This window comes from Periophthalmus magnuspinnatus, chromosome 19 (assembly GCF_009829125.3).
Source record: "Periophthalmus magnuspinnatus isolate fPerMag1 chromosome 19, fPerMag1.2.pri, whole genome shotgun sequence".
In the NCBI taxonomy this organism is placed as follows: domain Eukaryota; kingdom Metazoa; phylum Chordata; class Actinopteri; order Gobiiformes; family Gobiidae; genus Periophthalmus; species Periophthalmus magnuspinnatus.
The window spans coordinates 5370783-5387636 of record NC_047144.1 but is presented as its reverse complement, the minus strand read 5'-3'; the positions used below and the strand labels follow the sequence as shown (position 1 = coordinate 5387636).

The 16854-nt window shown below is 42.2% G+C and overlaps 1 protein-coding gene across 1 annotated transcript in view; it reads right to left on the bottom strand.

The window, feature by feature from the left end:
- The window catches only part of itga3b (integrin, alpha 3b), a 33152-nt gene extending 19343 nt beyond the window's left edge, over positions 1 to 13809 (bottom strand). Inside the window, exon 1 of the mRNA XM_033984431.2 lies at positions 13487 to 13809. Coding sequence (XP_033840322.1) covers positions 13487 to 13656 — 170 coding nt within the window. The 5' untranslated portion in view covers positions 13657 to 13809. The remainder of the gene's footprint in view (positions 1 to 13486) is intronic.
- Between the last annotated feature and the right edge of the window lie 3045 nt (positions 13810 to 16854).

The following is a 16854-nucleotide window of genomic DNA, read 5'->3' as shown; positions in this document are numbered from 1 at the left end:
GTACACATCGTAAACCACCCCACGAGCATTAACATCGGAGAGAAGACTGAAACATGAACGGATAAATGAATACAGGAATCTTATGAATTTCAGAACATGTTTGTAGAGGTCTAAACTACACGTACAGAAACGTCTATAAAAAATAGTTTGTTCTTTGACGAGGACGTTCTATTATCAATTTAAATGCCGATTTTGATTACAATATATGATGTTTTGTCAACGCCACAAAGGGAAGTGAGCCTAAACCTGGACAGCAATTTTAAAAAAAAGGGGATATTTATTAGTATATTTGTGAAACTCAGGAGAATTCATCTTGGCATGGACCTGCTGTAAGGTTAGTCAGGTTGGTGGACAGATCACAGAGCTAGGCCTGTCACGATCGTTATTTATGCAGCCATCTACGGCACCATCTGATCGTAGAATAGGAAAAATAACTAAAAATTTACCCATGACAAATATTGACCCCCAAAAATTATTGTTCCATCTAACATATATTGAACAATAAGTCGATATAGTATTTATCATGACAGATATACACAGAGCAGCATTGAGGTTTGTGCAGAAGCCAGAGGCAAAGTGCTCAAGTGAAGGAAAACAAACATGGTGAAGCTGACAGACGTACTTCAGTCTATTTTTGTTTGTTAAAAAACGTGTAGAAGGTAAGAGCTTTGCGCATTTGTGGACAGGGAAGATGTGCTTTTCTCTCAACTGGATATAACAAAAGTAATATTTTTTTGGCTTGTTCCGCTGTTGTGACCAATCAAATCAAAATAATCGTCATTTCTGATCGCTTTCAGTGAGAGCCATCCCAGACTGATAATGTTAGTATTCAGCAGGTTACAAAAAGATTACACAGCTGTAACGTAGGCTGGCCGTTAGCGGTAGGAGGTGTGACAGAAGACAGCAGCACGGGTGTGGTCCACAATTTTTTTATTTCTTTCTCCCATCAATTATTAAAGTGCCAGGTGCATTGTGCAAATGGAGGTCAGAGGAGCAGCATCATCTCCAGCAGCAGAACATGGTTTGATGGTTGCAGGCGCCTTTTATCCTGTTCCTCTAACTGGACTATACTACTATTAATTACTAGGGGTATTTAAAAACTAGCCTTAGCTCTTTAAAACTCAAACCTCCATAAAACCCAATAAACTCATAACCCAAATCAACATTATACATATTAAAATACATAAACCCTAAAACCAAACACCAAATGTACTTAAAACCCATAAACCATTTAAAAATGCCCAACATGTCTCCCCTACCCCTCCCCCGCCTTGGTCCTGCCCCGGAACCTTTTTAAGGGAGCTTGTTTCCCTGGGGATCTCTTTGACACCTGGACACAAGGACAAGGAGGTGGTAAGTTAAAACATTTTAAAACACTTTCACTAAAAACACTACAAATTACAGAACACACCAACACTTCAAAACATTCAACAAACATTGCACTAATATTGCACATATCCAATGTATTAATTAGCTGTTAATTTTGTCCTTTCCCCTCCAGGACACGCAGCTTCAATTAAAATGCCACTGTGCCACCAGATCTAAAACTGGGTAAAATCAGACAAATTAAATAAACATTTTTAAATCCTTTTGTGCAATTCTTTTTTTTACAGTGCAAATAATGCTTAAAGTGCTGTGTGCTATTAAAGTGTATGTGCAATTTAAAGTGCATGTAGTGAAAGGTGCTATTAATCTAGTAACAAACTTGGCTGTTTGTTACATTTCCCCCCTCCTCTCAACAAGGTGAAACCTCAGTCTTCAGCCATTCTAGACAGACAGTCCGCTACCACGTTGGTCTTCCCAGGTTGGTACTGTACTGTAAAGTTGTAGGGCTGAAGAGATAGATACCAGCCTGCGATACGAGTATTGGCATCCTTCATGCGGTTCAACCACTGGAGCGCTCGATGGTCAGTCTCCAGGGTGAAATGACGTCCTAGCAGGTAGTACCTTAAGGAGTCAATGGCCCACTTCATCGCCAGACACTCCTTCTCCACTGTAGAGTATCGGGTTTCCCTGTCAAGCAGTTTACGACTAAGGAACACCACTGGTCTCCTCTCTCCATCCTTCTCTTGGAGGAGGACCGCCCCTAGTCCCACCCCCGAAGCGTCGGTTTGCAGGATGAAGGGTTTGTTAAAGTCAGGGCTGTGCAGAACCGGACAAGTGCATATCGCCTCCTTCAGGTCTCTAAAATCTCGATCACACTCTGCTGACCATCTCACCTTGTTGGGGGCAGAGTTCTTGGTGAGGTTGTTTAGGACAGCTGACCTCTCGGCAAACTGTGGAACAAACTTCCTGTACCACCCTACCAAGCCAAGAAATCCACGAACCTTCCTCTTGGTAGTGGGCACAGGGAATGAGCGTATGGCCTCCATCTTCTGTACCTGTGGCCTGATCCTCCCATAGCCAATGGTATAGCCCAGGTACTCCACTTCCCGATGGGCCACCGCACACTTGCGAGGGTTGATTGTAAGTCCTGCAGCTTGGATTTTCTGCAGGACTTCCTGGAGGTGGTGGAGATGTTCCTCCCAGGACCTGCTAAAAATCACAACATCATCCAAGTAGGCAGCAGAAAACTCTGAGGCATCCTTCAGCACAAAGTCCATGAGCCTTTGGAAAGTGGCTGGTGCCCCTTGCAGACCAAATGGCATCACCCGAAACTGGTACAAACCAAATGGCGTCCGGAAGGCAGTCAGTTCTCGAGCTTCAGGTGCCAGAGCCAACTGCCAATAGCCCCTTGACAAATCCAGTGTTGTAATGTATGAAGCACCTCCCACACGCTCCAACAGGTCATCAATGCGTGGCATTGGGTAGGGGTCAAAGTTTGAGATTGCATTCAAGTGTCTAAAATCAATACAGAATCGAAGCGAACCATCCTTTTTTGGCACAAGAACAACCGGGCTACACCATTCACTGTTAGACACTTCAATAATGTTAAGCTCCAGCATCAGTTTAATTTCTTTTTGCAGCACTGGTACCAACCGTTCAGGTATCCTGTAACTCCTCTGCCTCACTGGAGCATCTTTTCTTAGTCTGATTTTATGCTGCACCAGTGATGTGAAGCCGGGGGTCTCCTGAAATAGAGTGGGATTGAGCAGGTGTTTGATTTCCTCCTGCTGCGAGGGAGAGAGGTGAGAGAGGTCAACAGCAGCTGGCTCTGTGGCAGAAGTAGGAAAGAAACAGTCAGTCACTTCCTCATCCTTCACAGCACGCACCAAAAGTTGCTGTGAAGGCTCTTGCCGAGTGAGGAATTCTTTCAAAAGATTTACATGGAAAACCTGGTGCTTTTTCCGCCTTTCAGGCATGTACAGTTCATAGTTAACCTTGCTAATTTGTCTTGTGATGTTGTAAGGTCCGTGCCATTTAGCTAGCAACTTGTTCTCACTAGTGGGTAATAGCAACAGTACCTTCTGACCAGGCGCGAAGACTCTGTCCTTTGCCTTACGATCGTACCAGGTCTTTTGTCGTTCCTGTGCTCCCTTTAAGTTCTCCTGAGCCAGGACTGCCATTGCCTCAAGTCTCTCTCTCATCTTCAGGACGTAGGCAACGATGTTGTCTCTTTCTGACTCTGTACCCTCCCAATGGTCCTTTAGCAGGTCTAGTGGGCCCCTCACCTGACGTCCATATAACAGTTCAAAAGGTGAGAAGCCAGTTGATGCCTGCGGGACCTCCCTGTAGGCAAACAGGAGGTACGGTAGCCACTGGTCCCAATCTGCCCCTGTGGTAGAGACAAACTTCCGCAGCATGGTTTTCAGTGTTTGATTATACCTCTCCACCAATCCATCCGTTTGGGGGTGATAAGGAGTTGTCCTAATACCCTTGACCCCTAACAGCTGGTAGACTTGTTGGAGGAGTTTGGACAAAAAATTTGTACCACAATCTGTGAGAATTTCTTTGGCGACCCCAACCCTAGAGAAAAGCTGCAGTAAACAATTGGCCACTTGTTTGGCTTTGATACACCTGAGGGGAAAGGCCTCAGGATAACGTGTAGCATAGTCACACAACACCAAAATGTATTTGTTTCCTGCCGAGCTTCTCTCCAGGGGACCCACAATGTCCATGCCAATTCTTTCAAATGGGGTGCCAATAATTGGTAGTGGTTGCAGTTGGGCTTGTGTCACTCGTTTGCCTGAGGTTAACTGGCATGTTTTACAGGATGTACAAAACTTTGACAGCTCAGCATACATTCCTGGCCAAGCAAAACGGCTACCAATTCTTCTTAGAGTTTTCTGGAATGCCATGTGACCTGCCCAGGGAATGGAGTGTCCCAGTTCCATTACCCTCTCTCTGAACTGCTGTGGCAAGGCTAAGGCTTCAATCTTGTCCTTTCTCTGGTAAAGGAGACCATTTTTAATGATATAACCCACTTCATCCAGGTAGCTGACCTTCCCTATGCTGACCCCCTCCCGCTCTGTGACCTTTTCAAACCAGGGCTTTAGAGTGGGGTCTTCTTCCTGAAGGGCACCTATGTCTGAGGGAATACTGAACTCAACTGGACTGAGGGGTTTGGCAAGTTCATTTTCTTCTCTTTGTGAGCCAGCAAACTTATCCCTTCTCTTTTGGGACTTTGACTTTCTCGTCTTTCCTGGTTGCACCTCGAGCTCCTCATCACAGAAAGGCAGCTCTTCTAAGACTTCTCTAGCTGACTGGGCTCTGGTAAGAATATTACAATGATTAGCAGGACTGGATTCTGTCATTGGGCTTGGGTTGCACATACTCTCTGGCGATGAAACATTTGCACCCTGGCTACTGTCAGACTGAGCAATTAGATCAGGAAGGGTTGGAATGTCGTTCCCTAGAATAACCCCATAAGGCAGGTTTTTGGACAGGGCTACAGTGACCAGGTAAGTTTGTCCTCCAACTGTCAAAAACACCTCAGCTGTAGGGTACCAGTGCTCATCTCCATGTATGCAAATTAGAGGGGTCTTGTCTGGAGACTGACGTTCAACTGGAACCAAACTAGACAAAACTACTGTCTGAAAACAGCCCGAATCTAAAAGAGCTTCATGCCGGTGGCCATTAACAAGGACTGGTGTTAAACGCCCCTTCCGCTCCCCTGTCTGCACTACTGCTAGTCTAGGTACGGAACATAGCAAAGATGGCTTGGCTTTAAGTGCCGGACAGAAGTGCTGTGTATGACCCAGCTCATTACAATTATAACACCTTATTTCCTGTGCTAGTGTTTTGGAGAATGGCTTTTTAACTGGACGGGACTGTTGGTTGAATGGAGATGGCCTACCACTGATATTACCCTGACCCGGACCAAACCTCTTATCACCCCCAAAGGACTTACTTGGTTGGCCTTGGGGAGATTCTCGGCCAAAATGCATGGATCTGGTCCCTTTCCGAGCTGCTGTAAAGGCCTCAGCTAGACGAGCAGCTTCCTCAGCGGTGGTCGTATTGCGCTCCCGAATCCAAACCTCCAGCTCAGGATTAACCATCCGAAGGAACTGCTCCAGGATAAGTGTCTCTGCGATGGTTCGAATGTCTGACTTCTCCGGCTGTATCCATCTATAGAAAAGTTCCTTCAGCCGCACATACAGTTCTCGAGGTGTCTCATCTGGTTCAATCTTCAGAGATCTGAAACGGCGCCGGTAAGTCTCAGCCGTGATCTCATACTTTGCCAAGATGGCTTCTTTCACCTTGTGGTAGTCTTCGGTGTCTGCAAAGTCCATTAAAACATAGGCATTCCTGGCTTTGCCTGTGAGGAGAGGAACTAGACGGACGGCCCACTCCTCAGATGGCCAACGTGACACTCGGGCCATTCTCTCGAAGGTGATGAGGAAATGCTCAATGTCATCCTCTGCAGTCAGTGGCAACAGCTTTGGTTCCCGCTGAGGCCTATAAGTGTAATTGTCCTCATCATCTGTTGGTGCCGCCGTTGGCTCTTCAATGTCATTTTGATGCTCAGATCGCTCTGAATGCATCCTCAATACCTGCTGCTGGATCTTGCTTACTTCCTCCTGCATGGCCTCCCAGCGCTGCTCCTGTACCATGCGCTCTTTGTCCCCTTTTTTGTCCCGTGCGACCTGGGAGTCCATTAGCCATTTCACCATGCCTGCCAGTTTCTCCAAACTGTCTTTGGAGCCACTTGCCTGAGCTTCCTGGTGGTGAGTAGACTCCACTCTATTCTCGTCTTCCTCATTTCTTCTCCCCCGTGTTGGCATTTTCTTCGTCTCACAGCGGCGAGGACACACTTCCGACACCAAATGTAACGTAGGCTGGCCGTTAGCGGTAGGAGGTGTGACAGAAGACAGCAGCACGGGTGTGGTCCACAATTTTTTTATTTCTTTCTCCCATCAATTATTAAAGTGCCAGGTGCATTGTGCAAATGGAGGTCAGAGGAGCAGCATCATCTCCAGCAGCAGAACATGGTTTGATGGTTGCAGGCGCCTTTTATCCTGTTCCTCTAACTGGACTATACTACTATTAATTACTAGGGGTATTTAAAAACTAGCCTTAGCTCTTTAAAACTCAAACCTCCATAAAACCCAATAAACTCATAACCCAAATCAACATTATACATATTAAAATACATAAACCCTAAAACCAAACACCAAATGTACTTAAAACCCATAAACCATTTAAAAATGCCCAACATGTCTCCCCTACCCCTCCCCCGCCTTGGTCCTGCCCCGGAACCTTTTTAAGGGAGCTTGTTTCCCTGGGGATCTCTTTGACACCTGGACACAAGGACAAGGAGGTGGTAAGTTAAAACATTTTAAAACACTTTCACTAAAAACACTACAAATTACAGAACACACCAACACTTCAAAACATTCAACAAACATTGCACTAATATTGCACATATCCAATGTATTAATTAGCTGTTAATTTTGTCCTTTCCCCTCCAGGACACGCAGCTTCAATTAAAATGCCACTGTGCCACCAGATCTAAAACTGGGTAAAATCAGACAAATTAAATAAACATTTTTAAATCCTTTTGTGCAATTCTTTTTTTTACAGTGCAAATAATGCTTAAAGTGCTGTGTGCTATTAAAGTGTATGTGCAATTTAAAGTGCATGTAGTGAAAGGTGCTATTAATCTAGTAACAAACTTGGCTGTTTGTTACAACAGCTGGTTTAAGACCGGACATGTTCTGATGTAGTCATAGTACAATTAAGACGAGGATCGCTCCCACCGTTTCCATTAATACTGCAGACCCCCCACTGAATGTACAGAGATGGGAGAGGGATCGCAGGTGGACATGCCTCAGAGCGCTAATAAAAAGTGTTAGTGTGACTGGCTTTCACTCGCACATAAGTCATCAGCACAGAGACGGATGTGTGGATGAGTGAAGGCTGGTGTTACCTAAAATAACACGGGACAAGAGTTATTGATTAGTGCTTCGAGTTACTCCTACAATCTTGACAAAAATTAAGCTGTTTTGTTTAAGCTGTGTGCAATCAAAATCTATATGAACAAAAAAAAAAAGATGCTGGCTTTACTCAAAGTTAATTGAAAGTAATAATTTTAAGAGGATTAACGAAAAGTAAATGGTTGTTTTCAGTGAACAAAATGGTGACATCACGTGTTTATTTACAGTCAACATTTCAATTTATTTAGTGTCAATTCGCACTCTTTACAGAACAAGCTGTTGCTGGGTAAAAGACTAAACCCTCACATTAACAGTAACGTTGATGTCACAGTGAATGAAAATGTGCTGAAAATTAAGTGTGCGCCTTTTTTAATTGCTCGATCTTTATGGACCTTGTATGTAAGATATAATCAATGTCTTGGTGGAGGTCTAAAAGCAGGATGGCCGGTCATCTATGTAAGTCTATACATCACGTCCTCCCGTAGACAGGGAACAATAGTAACCCTACACCTCACAATGTATATCCAAGTTCATTTTTCTTGTTAAGATCAAAAATGACATGAAAGGTATTGCGGCGTCTAGGTTTTCAGGCCACAGGTGACCTTATTAGCCCGTTAGCCCCACAGCCCGCTAGCCCCGCTGTGCTAGAACAAGAGCCGAGAAGGGGATCTGTTACATTTGTGTTAGCATCGCGACACTCCTCTCCGCAGGTACCTCCAGTGAAAGCCCCAGCAGCGAGGGGGCCAGTGTGCAGATTAGCAGGGGGCCCGTAGACCCGCTGGGATCTATTTCGGCATGTTATTAGAAGCTGTCATTCTTGGAGCCAGGACACTAAATGAAACTCCTGGTGTGGCTAAATGATTAGATACAGGTTATAAAGAACACAAAGATTAGAGCTCGTCACCAACAGCAGATTTGTGCTTGATATTTGTGATGGGTTCAGTTAAGTTCAACTTAATAGGCAGGTTTTAGTGTTACTTTAAGGTATGTAAGTCTGTGATGTTAATGTGTTGATAATAAATAAATAAATGAATAAATACAAAAAAATAATACATAAAAAATTAATAAAAAAAATACAATTTAAAATAAAAAAATAAAAAAATAAAAAATAAAAAACAAAACAAAACAAAAAATAAAATAAAATAAAATAAAAAATAAATAAATAGATAGATAAAAAATAAAAAAAATAAAAAAATAAATCAATCAATACTGAAGTACCCAAACAAATGAAATCATAACCCAGATAAATACAAATTGTTTTTCATTTTACAAAACTAATTTTCTTAACTTTGCTTTTACTTTGTAGGCATTGTCAATATTATAAAAATGTTGGTATTGACATTGGTAAATAACAACAAGACCATACCTAGTTAAAAGACAAAAAAATCAACATCAGGTTCACAAACTCACTGTGCACACTCACTTGTTCAGACTGGCATATTCTTTATAACCCACACCTGCCCTGTCCTTTTTCAATGTTATTTATCTGAATGCTTTTAACTATATGTTCATAAATGTTGATTTTAACTGTCTGTATATATATATTGTATGTTCGGTGACCTTGAGTGCCCAGAAAGGCGCCCTATAAATAAAATGTATTATTATTATTATAAATGTCAAGCACAATTTGCAGAGGTGTTTATCAGAAGGAGAAGTATCTGACGACTTCCTGGTCCTCTCATGTATCATTCTATGTGGCTCTTAATGGACTGGGGCTTGTTATCTAAGTGTGCGGTGACACTAGTGCAGAGACAGCACGGTACTTCAGACACTGTTTCTGTCAAAGGAATGCTGGAGCAGAGCCAATGCGGGCTAGCCCACCTGCGCCATTTACACGAGTTTTGCAGCGGCTATAGAGCACATTAGGTCATCCACTCAACATGATACTCAATACAGCACTTTCTATTGTGTCACTCCATCACATCTATACTATAAATCTTCAAACATGCCACTGGAGTAAAAATAAATGTAAGTAATGCATGATTAATATGTTTTGCGAAAAAATTCTTAAACATTAACAATAAAGAATCTCAATCATTGCTATTTTACCCTGAAAAAAGTGACATTTCTTCCTCCACAGTCTAATATTTTCTTCAGTGGACCTAATCAGTTCATATTGACCCTAATGTGGGATGTGTAAATATCACATAATCCACTTGAAATAAAGTTATAAAGTAGTTATTTGTAAATCCTGTTGTTTTGATCTGCTCTTTATATGCACCATCCTGTTCTCCCTGACCCATCCTTCAACCATGTCTGAGGGAAACCTGTCCGTGCTAGCCATTCAGTCACCACACCACCAACCTGGCAACAATTATCCTCAATTATGCGATTAAACTGAATCACTAAATAATTTATCCTTTCATTTCACCTCATGCAGCCATTTTCATAACTTAAGGAGTGATATTCCGTCATAACAGCTGAAGCACGTCCTTGTGCATGTTCAGACGACTCCCTGTTAACCTCCACGATGCACACCTATAGCTGAGACGTGAAAGGCCCCAGCAAATTAAACGGCTGAACTTCAATGCCCCGGGCCTGTGCAGTGAGACAGAGAAGAGCTGTGAAAGTACTACTACTACTAACAAGTCTGTCATTAAAGGACACATATTATCCTCTATTTCAAGTACTTTCATGTAACAATTTATAACATCTGTAGATCATTATTTTACATTTTATTCATTGTAAAGAGCAATATTGATCTAAAACATTTTTGTTGTTATACTACAGTGTTAAAAAACAATATTAAATCCCAGTACTTTCAGTTATATTACCACGTGGCCTTATATCTGTGTGGTCCATGGGTGTATACTAGTGTGTGTCTTATACTTGTTCTGATACATCTCCAGATCATTGTAAAGGTGTTCAGGAAAGGTTCATTTTCTGTCCTATGAATGTGACAATCCTAATCAATATAGGGAAGTGTGCGGCGACAGGGGGTAGGTGAAAATGAAAAACAATACAGAATTACTCAAAAATGCATGAAGCAATCTAAATACAACTTTGAGTAAACTAATAATGAGGGAACAATGTTATAACATGTTTAAAAGTTATTGTGTTGTTTTGTTTAAATGTGCAAAGGGTTCATTTTGCACAATATGTCCTGTTTTTAAGAGCTACAAGGTGTGCAGTTTTCAATAGTAGTGCTGTGTGTGTTCCTTCCTCAACAGTCTCCTAGATCATCATCACTGCAACTCCTGTCTTGTCTCGACCTGAAGCCTGGCAGGTTGTGATTGTGCAGAGTTAGACTGGTGCATTCCAGGCATACCGTGAGGTCAGGGGACTGGAAGAGCCAATAGGTGGCCAGCTGACAGCCCCAGGACCCCTCACCCTCATCCCACCTTCACCCCTTCTCATCATCCACCCACCCATGCTCCAAAACAGAGCAAAAAAAAAAAAAAAAAACCTCTGTGAAGAAATATCTGCCAGACCATGAATGGTAATTGTCACAAGAGAGGGCGGAGGTAAATAGCCTGTACAAATTGGCCTCAGGTAGGGTAGGTTAGCATATTATGGGGTACAGCTATTTCCAAGAGGGAATACTTGTCACTAAACAGAGGTGGAAAGAGTAGCCAAAAAACTGTACTCTAGTAAGAGGAGAGTTACGTCAAAATAATATTACGTAAATACAAAGTAGTGGTTCAAGAAATTACTCAAGAATAAAAAAGTATTTGGGAAAACTATTTCTCAAGTAAGAGCAACTTAAAGACTAATTTAACATCTGATTTATAATCTGAAGGTAATGTAATTTAAAGGGCAAAACATTAAATAATGCACAAAATCTGGAATTTTCAAAGAATAGACATATATTACATATATTACTCAGGTAAGAGTAAAAGTATGCTGCAAGAAAAAGTACAACTTCTTAAAAAAGTTACTCAAGAGTAAGTATAAGTGAGTACTACCCACCTCTGTCACTAAGTGCCCCTCATATGTTCCAGTATGAAAGATTTAGTCTAATTGGATAATGGTCTTAAGCATCTGAGCAGAAGCTTTATTGAGTTGCTTTTATTGCTGGGAATGGAAAACTCCAGTTTTTATCCTCTGTCTGTCTGAGTCATATATGTACAAAGAATGATCACTTTAAACATGTCCCAGGCTTAGGACTGGCATTTCTCAAATATTCACACTCCCAAGAGTACAATAATGAGGAGGCTTTTGTGATACACAGAGACAAATGTATGACCACAATAGAGAGCGGACTGCAGTACTGTAAAACAGTTCCAGCGCAAACATGGAGAGGACAAAAGCACATTCTTCTACTGTATTTTCAGGACACAGGGAGATTCTCACAGATTCTGAAGGGCTACTGCTACCAGGCTGTGCAAACTGTGTGCACAAAATTACTACTCAATATAAAACAACCAGATTTTTACTGTTTTATGAATGTGATAACAGAACTAGTTCATTTTAGATGTCTTGCAGTGGTCCAGCGTTAGTCCTCACTTACAGTTAGGGTCATTTAGTGTCAAAATACATTTACATGAAAAAATATTTTATTTAGAATGTAATTTTCAACATTAATTCAGTACTTAGTACTTTCTTTTACATTACCAAGTGTATTATCTGTGTAATCCCTCAGTTGTCTATAATGGTCCATGGGCGTATATTAATATTGGGCGTGATATTAATACATAATGGGTTACATTATGCATTAATATCAGTTACAGTAACTAAATGCCTAAGCGTGACACCTTGCCAACCTAACTGTTAAAACATTGGTACTCCATGAAGCTTCTCCAAATCCTCCATAATAAAGCCTCCATAGCATCGGGCTGACTCCTTTGCCTTTTTAATTGACTGTGGCATGTCGCTACAAGTAAATCAATGCACTGTCTCCCCTCTCAGCTCTCATCAGTCTGACTTATACATCGCATAATCTCTCCAATCCTACATAAGCTTGTTTAAATCATCAAAAAGTTTGAAGCAGTTTATCTCAGTGCACTTGTATACCATTACCAAGTCCAATCCAGACCCCTTCTTGAGTTGCATAGGGCGCACCAGACACTAGCCCTCACGGGACAAGATAATATGGGGCATTGATCTTGTGTCATCTGTACACCACTATCCATTGCAGTGGCTGGGGAGACTGCTAAGAGTTACTTGGGCTAGTTTATGGTTTTCCCCTCTGGTTTATTCTTCAAAGCACAGAGAGGACAAAGATAACAGCACATTTTGGACACACTGTGTGATCATGCAGGCGGAAGGATAGGGGGCTCTGTAATTGACGGAGGGAAATCCTACACTAAACAATGATACACTTTGAGATCCCTCATTAAAGAGGCTAGAAAGATGGAATGAATGAACGAATTGCACACATTATGGAGAATAGATGACAATTACCTAAATGCATCAAATTATAGAAGATTCAGTGTTTTACTTATCACAGAGACGACGACATTCTCTACAAATACTGATGAACTTTGTACCAGGCGACGGAGATAATAAAGTAAGGACTAGGACTATGGCATTGGAGGTGTATTTTAAGGGAGACCTGTCTTCCAATCTGTGGGTTTCTCATGACTGTATAGTGACAGTATAGTTCCATCCGCATAAATACACTTGAGTGGATTGCAGTTGCCTATTAATGTGCAATATACGACATTTATTTTCACTCTCTAGTTAATATTACTGGTTAAAACAAAAAGGCAAGCTACCCATTGACGAACTAATTAGAGGAACATCAGAAACCTGCTTAAACTGACTGCACAACTGTTCATTCAAAGGACCACACTGCTTTCCACAGTATTTGTGAGTTGCAAAGTAGCATTTTGAAACCTATTTTGTCACCTGCCTCCACAATTCCCACTAGGTCTGCTGTTATGATCAGGTATGCCTCAACAAACCAGGCTATTTCTTGCAGCAGCAGAACGAATCAGTGCAAGCCGGACGTGTGCAAAGTCTAAAAATGGACTCCGCTCACTCCGCTGCCCTCAACAGGTGTCGACAGAGCCTTAGAGAAGTGAGGGATGGAGGAGTAACCGCTGGAACCGCTTAACAACTGCGTAAATCAGGTTATATTCAAGCAACAGGTGCCTCGGAGCCAAGCAGTGAGGCGAAGGCGCGGATATGCGGTGTAGCGGTTATTGCACCAAAATGTACGACATGGCAGGCTGGTTCTTTTACGCAATAACAGGTGGAGGGTGACAACGTTGAAATGCTCTACTCACAGGTACTTTCGAGTGCCCTCCGTTTGTTGATGCAGAGCCACTGAGAATCCAAAAAAGCTGCCTTTAGTGAAGCCCTCTTTGATGACAGGGAAGCGTTCGTCTATATTAAATCCGCAGCACAGGAGCGTCCCGTGATAGAGCGCGACTACAGTCAATAGTTTGAGGGTCATTTTAAAGCTTCCAAGTCCCTCAAGAGCAGAGGCCGTCCTTCTGTCCTTCCCTCCCGCTGCAGCTCCGCGGAAGTCCCACGAACAACAGGTAGCCCAGCAGCACCTTTACGCACAGCTCTCCATAGAAGACGCACGCACTGAGCTTTGCGCGCCCACTGCCTAGGTGTCAGTGCGCCACCCCTGCCTCACTCCAGCCCTGCCCCTTCCTTCCTGTAGACACACACACACACACACACACACACACACACACCCTCTCAACAAGTGCACCTCGACAACCTGACAGACTGAGGTTTCACAAGACAAAACCAAGTGTAAGTCTGCTTGTCAGTACGCTTCCGTTTCCTAAATAATGTCATGTAACTGATGCTTTTTACACTGTTATTACCTGAAATGTGAGGTTACTGCACGACAATAGCCTTGCTCAACAGCTGGGTTAAGTTAAATAAACGTTTTACTCTTGGGCTAAGCAATGAGTTTTCATGCGTTGGGTACTAACAAAGAACTACTGCTTTAAATTGATCCTTCTAGCGCAACAACACAAACATTACACTACAGACTAATTGGAGAAGTGTTGTTTTCTTGATTTGTTCTGAAGAAAAAAAAAAATCTCTTAAAATAAGATAAAGTCTCTTAAAACATTGTTACATTGTCTGATTATTAATGATTAGTAATGATAACTCCCGCATTTAAGCAAACTAGACTTGGATTTGTAGCACATTTAAAAGTGTTATCATAATATGCACAATTAAACCAGTGCCCACAATAAAACGGGCCACCCAGCATCTCAAAAACATAATATCCAGTCACCAGAGTCACATTGTCCAGATTAAATCGACCCCAGCTACAAGAATGCATATGTTTTCTCCACATCACTAAAGCAACCACACTTGTCACATGTCCTGAATTTTTTTCTCTGCCAATCCTCAAATCCACATGTTTCTTCGACATGACTGCTCACTCTGTCTTCAGATGTTGAGCGGAAACTTTTCTTACCAATAGTTCTGCCTCTGAATACTCTACTAAACATAATGCAAGGGCAGTGTTTTGTGCGAAAGGAAAACTCCCCTACAACAGCTATTACAAGTCCCCCCTCCCTCCCCCATGAGCACTGCAGATCGTCCAGCCTCTGCTTCCCAGTGCCCACTTCATTAAACCCCTAATCCCTTTAGTGAGTTTTTTAAAGTATCCTTTCTCCATCCGCCCCTTCCCCTTGTTTTGTTCCTCACTGAAAACCCTCTCAAGTGCATATAGGGACCCACCGCTGCTCTATCCTCTCCCTTTTAGCCTGTATCTGCATGGTATTTTTCATTGTGTTGGATCTATTGGCTGACTCTTGTGCCCAGGTTCCTGCACAGCTGACCTGGTTTAATTGACAAGCCTGGCTCCTGCCTCTCATCTCGACTTGCTCCGGGAGGTTCTCTCACCCAGAGCTAATCGTGACCATAACCTTTGGTCAAATAATGCGCTACAATTGGACTAGCACATTCCACAGGCTAAAACACAGCAGTTGTTCAAAGATTATTGCTCGATCACACATTATGAGGCATAGGACAATAAACAAGAGGGAAAAAATAGTTGGAAGGAGTGTCATTTAATTCCAGTGGATCTTGTAACAGTTGGTGTATAGAGCGCATATCTGGACTTGAGCATGATAGTCTTCTAGATTAGGGGTCCAATTTATTATATCTCAAAATGCTAATGCTAAAGCTAAGCAATATTTAGATGCTACAGTGCAATTATTTAGCTTTCGTATCCTGTGCTGAAGTGAATAGCCCTGTAATAAGCCCTGTATTGTAATGGCGCAGAATATGTCAAAAACTGCTCACTAACAGACAAAAATCAGCACCATCTTTCACTGTGGAAGTAATTACTCTTCAAGTACTAGAGAGGGGGTTGTGGTTATTTGTGGTTAGGGTCTTTCCAGAGCCACACCCCAGCATTGCCTGTAGCCCCATAAAATCTGAGTTGTTTTTTGTTTTTTTTTACCTCCATATAGAATCTATATGTGTGACTTCCTTTGACAGAGAAATCTCAAGTCTGAGCGGAATGAGATGTATTAGGCCAGAGCTAATCCTGTTGAACTTTAGAGGTCAGTAGTTCTGGAGGTGAGTGTACAACAACAACACAGGCGCCCCTCCATTGTTGCCTTATCAACACGACTGCAGTGCTGCGCTGATGCTGAACAGAGATCCTAAATAAAGACCAGGCTTAACTCGGCTTAAGATGAATGTCCTTAGCAAAAACATTACACACAGTATCTTTATAGGCCGCAGTGGTGCACAGGCAAAAGTCCCCCCTGTGGAGGATTCCCATGATGTATGCAGGAGACAGACTAACCTGATCCTGAGCCTCTGGGTGTGAGACCCACCCTCACGTGTCAAAAACGGCCACTCTGAGAAATGGGACAAATGATAGGCACTTCTCTTTTGTCACAAACACATTTAAAAGGATATGCTGTGACAGTTATTTATGTTTATCCGATGAGCAGCAGTAGAATTGACAAAAGTCATGAATAAATTATTGTAGTTTAGCAGTAGGGCTACTTATACAAATTTTATTTTCAAGTTATGTTATTGCAACAGCAATGTGTAGAATGATGCTGGGTCTACATGGGACATGTGATGTGCTCTTAATCACAACATAGCCATGATGAATGGTGTTTTGATTAGGTTCCTGTGAACAGACCTCTGTTTTTATCATACCGTGACAGTTTTGGCTTCACTCTGCTGCCTTCTTCAGAAGTGTCACCTCATATTGTAGTGATGTGTCTGGTCAGCTGATTTAAACATTTCTGGTGCTGTCTTCCTACTTGGAGTAGAATGAAAACAGTGCCACCTGCAGTCTGACTTCTTCAGAACTGTACCCCAGTAGAGAGAGGGTAAGCCCCCTTGTCCTGATTTACTCATGCGCATGTTTAAAAATATTATGAAAAACGTTTAAAATATAGTAAAATGATGCGTGCTGGTTCATACCCCATGCATAGTAATGAATGTAGAATGCAATATTCATGTTTCATTCATCTTTATTTAACCTATAAACTGTCCAGACTGTAGAACATCTCTGGCCCATTGTTGGAACAGGCCCCAGCTTCTGAACAGACTGAGCAGTGTTAAGTCAGTTACTACAGGTCAGATGAGATATTGTGTATAATAGATACTGAGATTGACTATATGAGTATTTAGTAGGAGCACTGAGTTC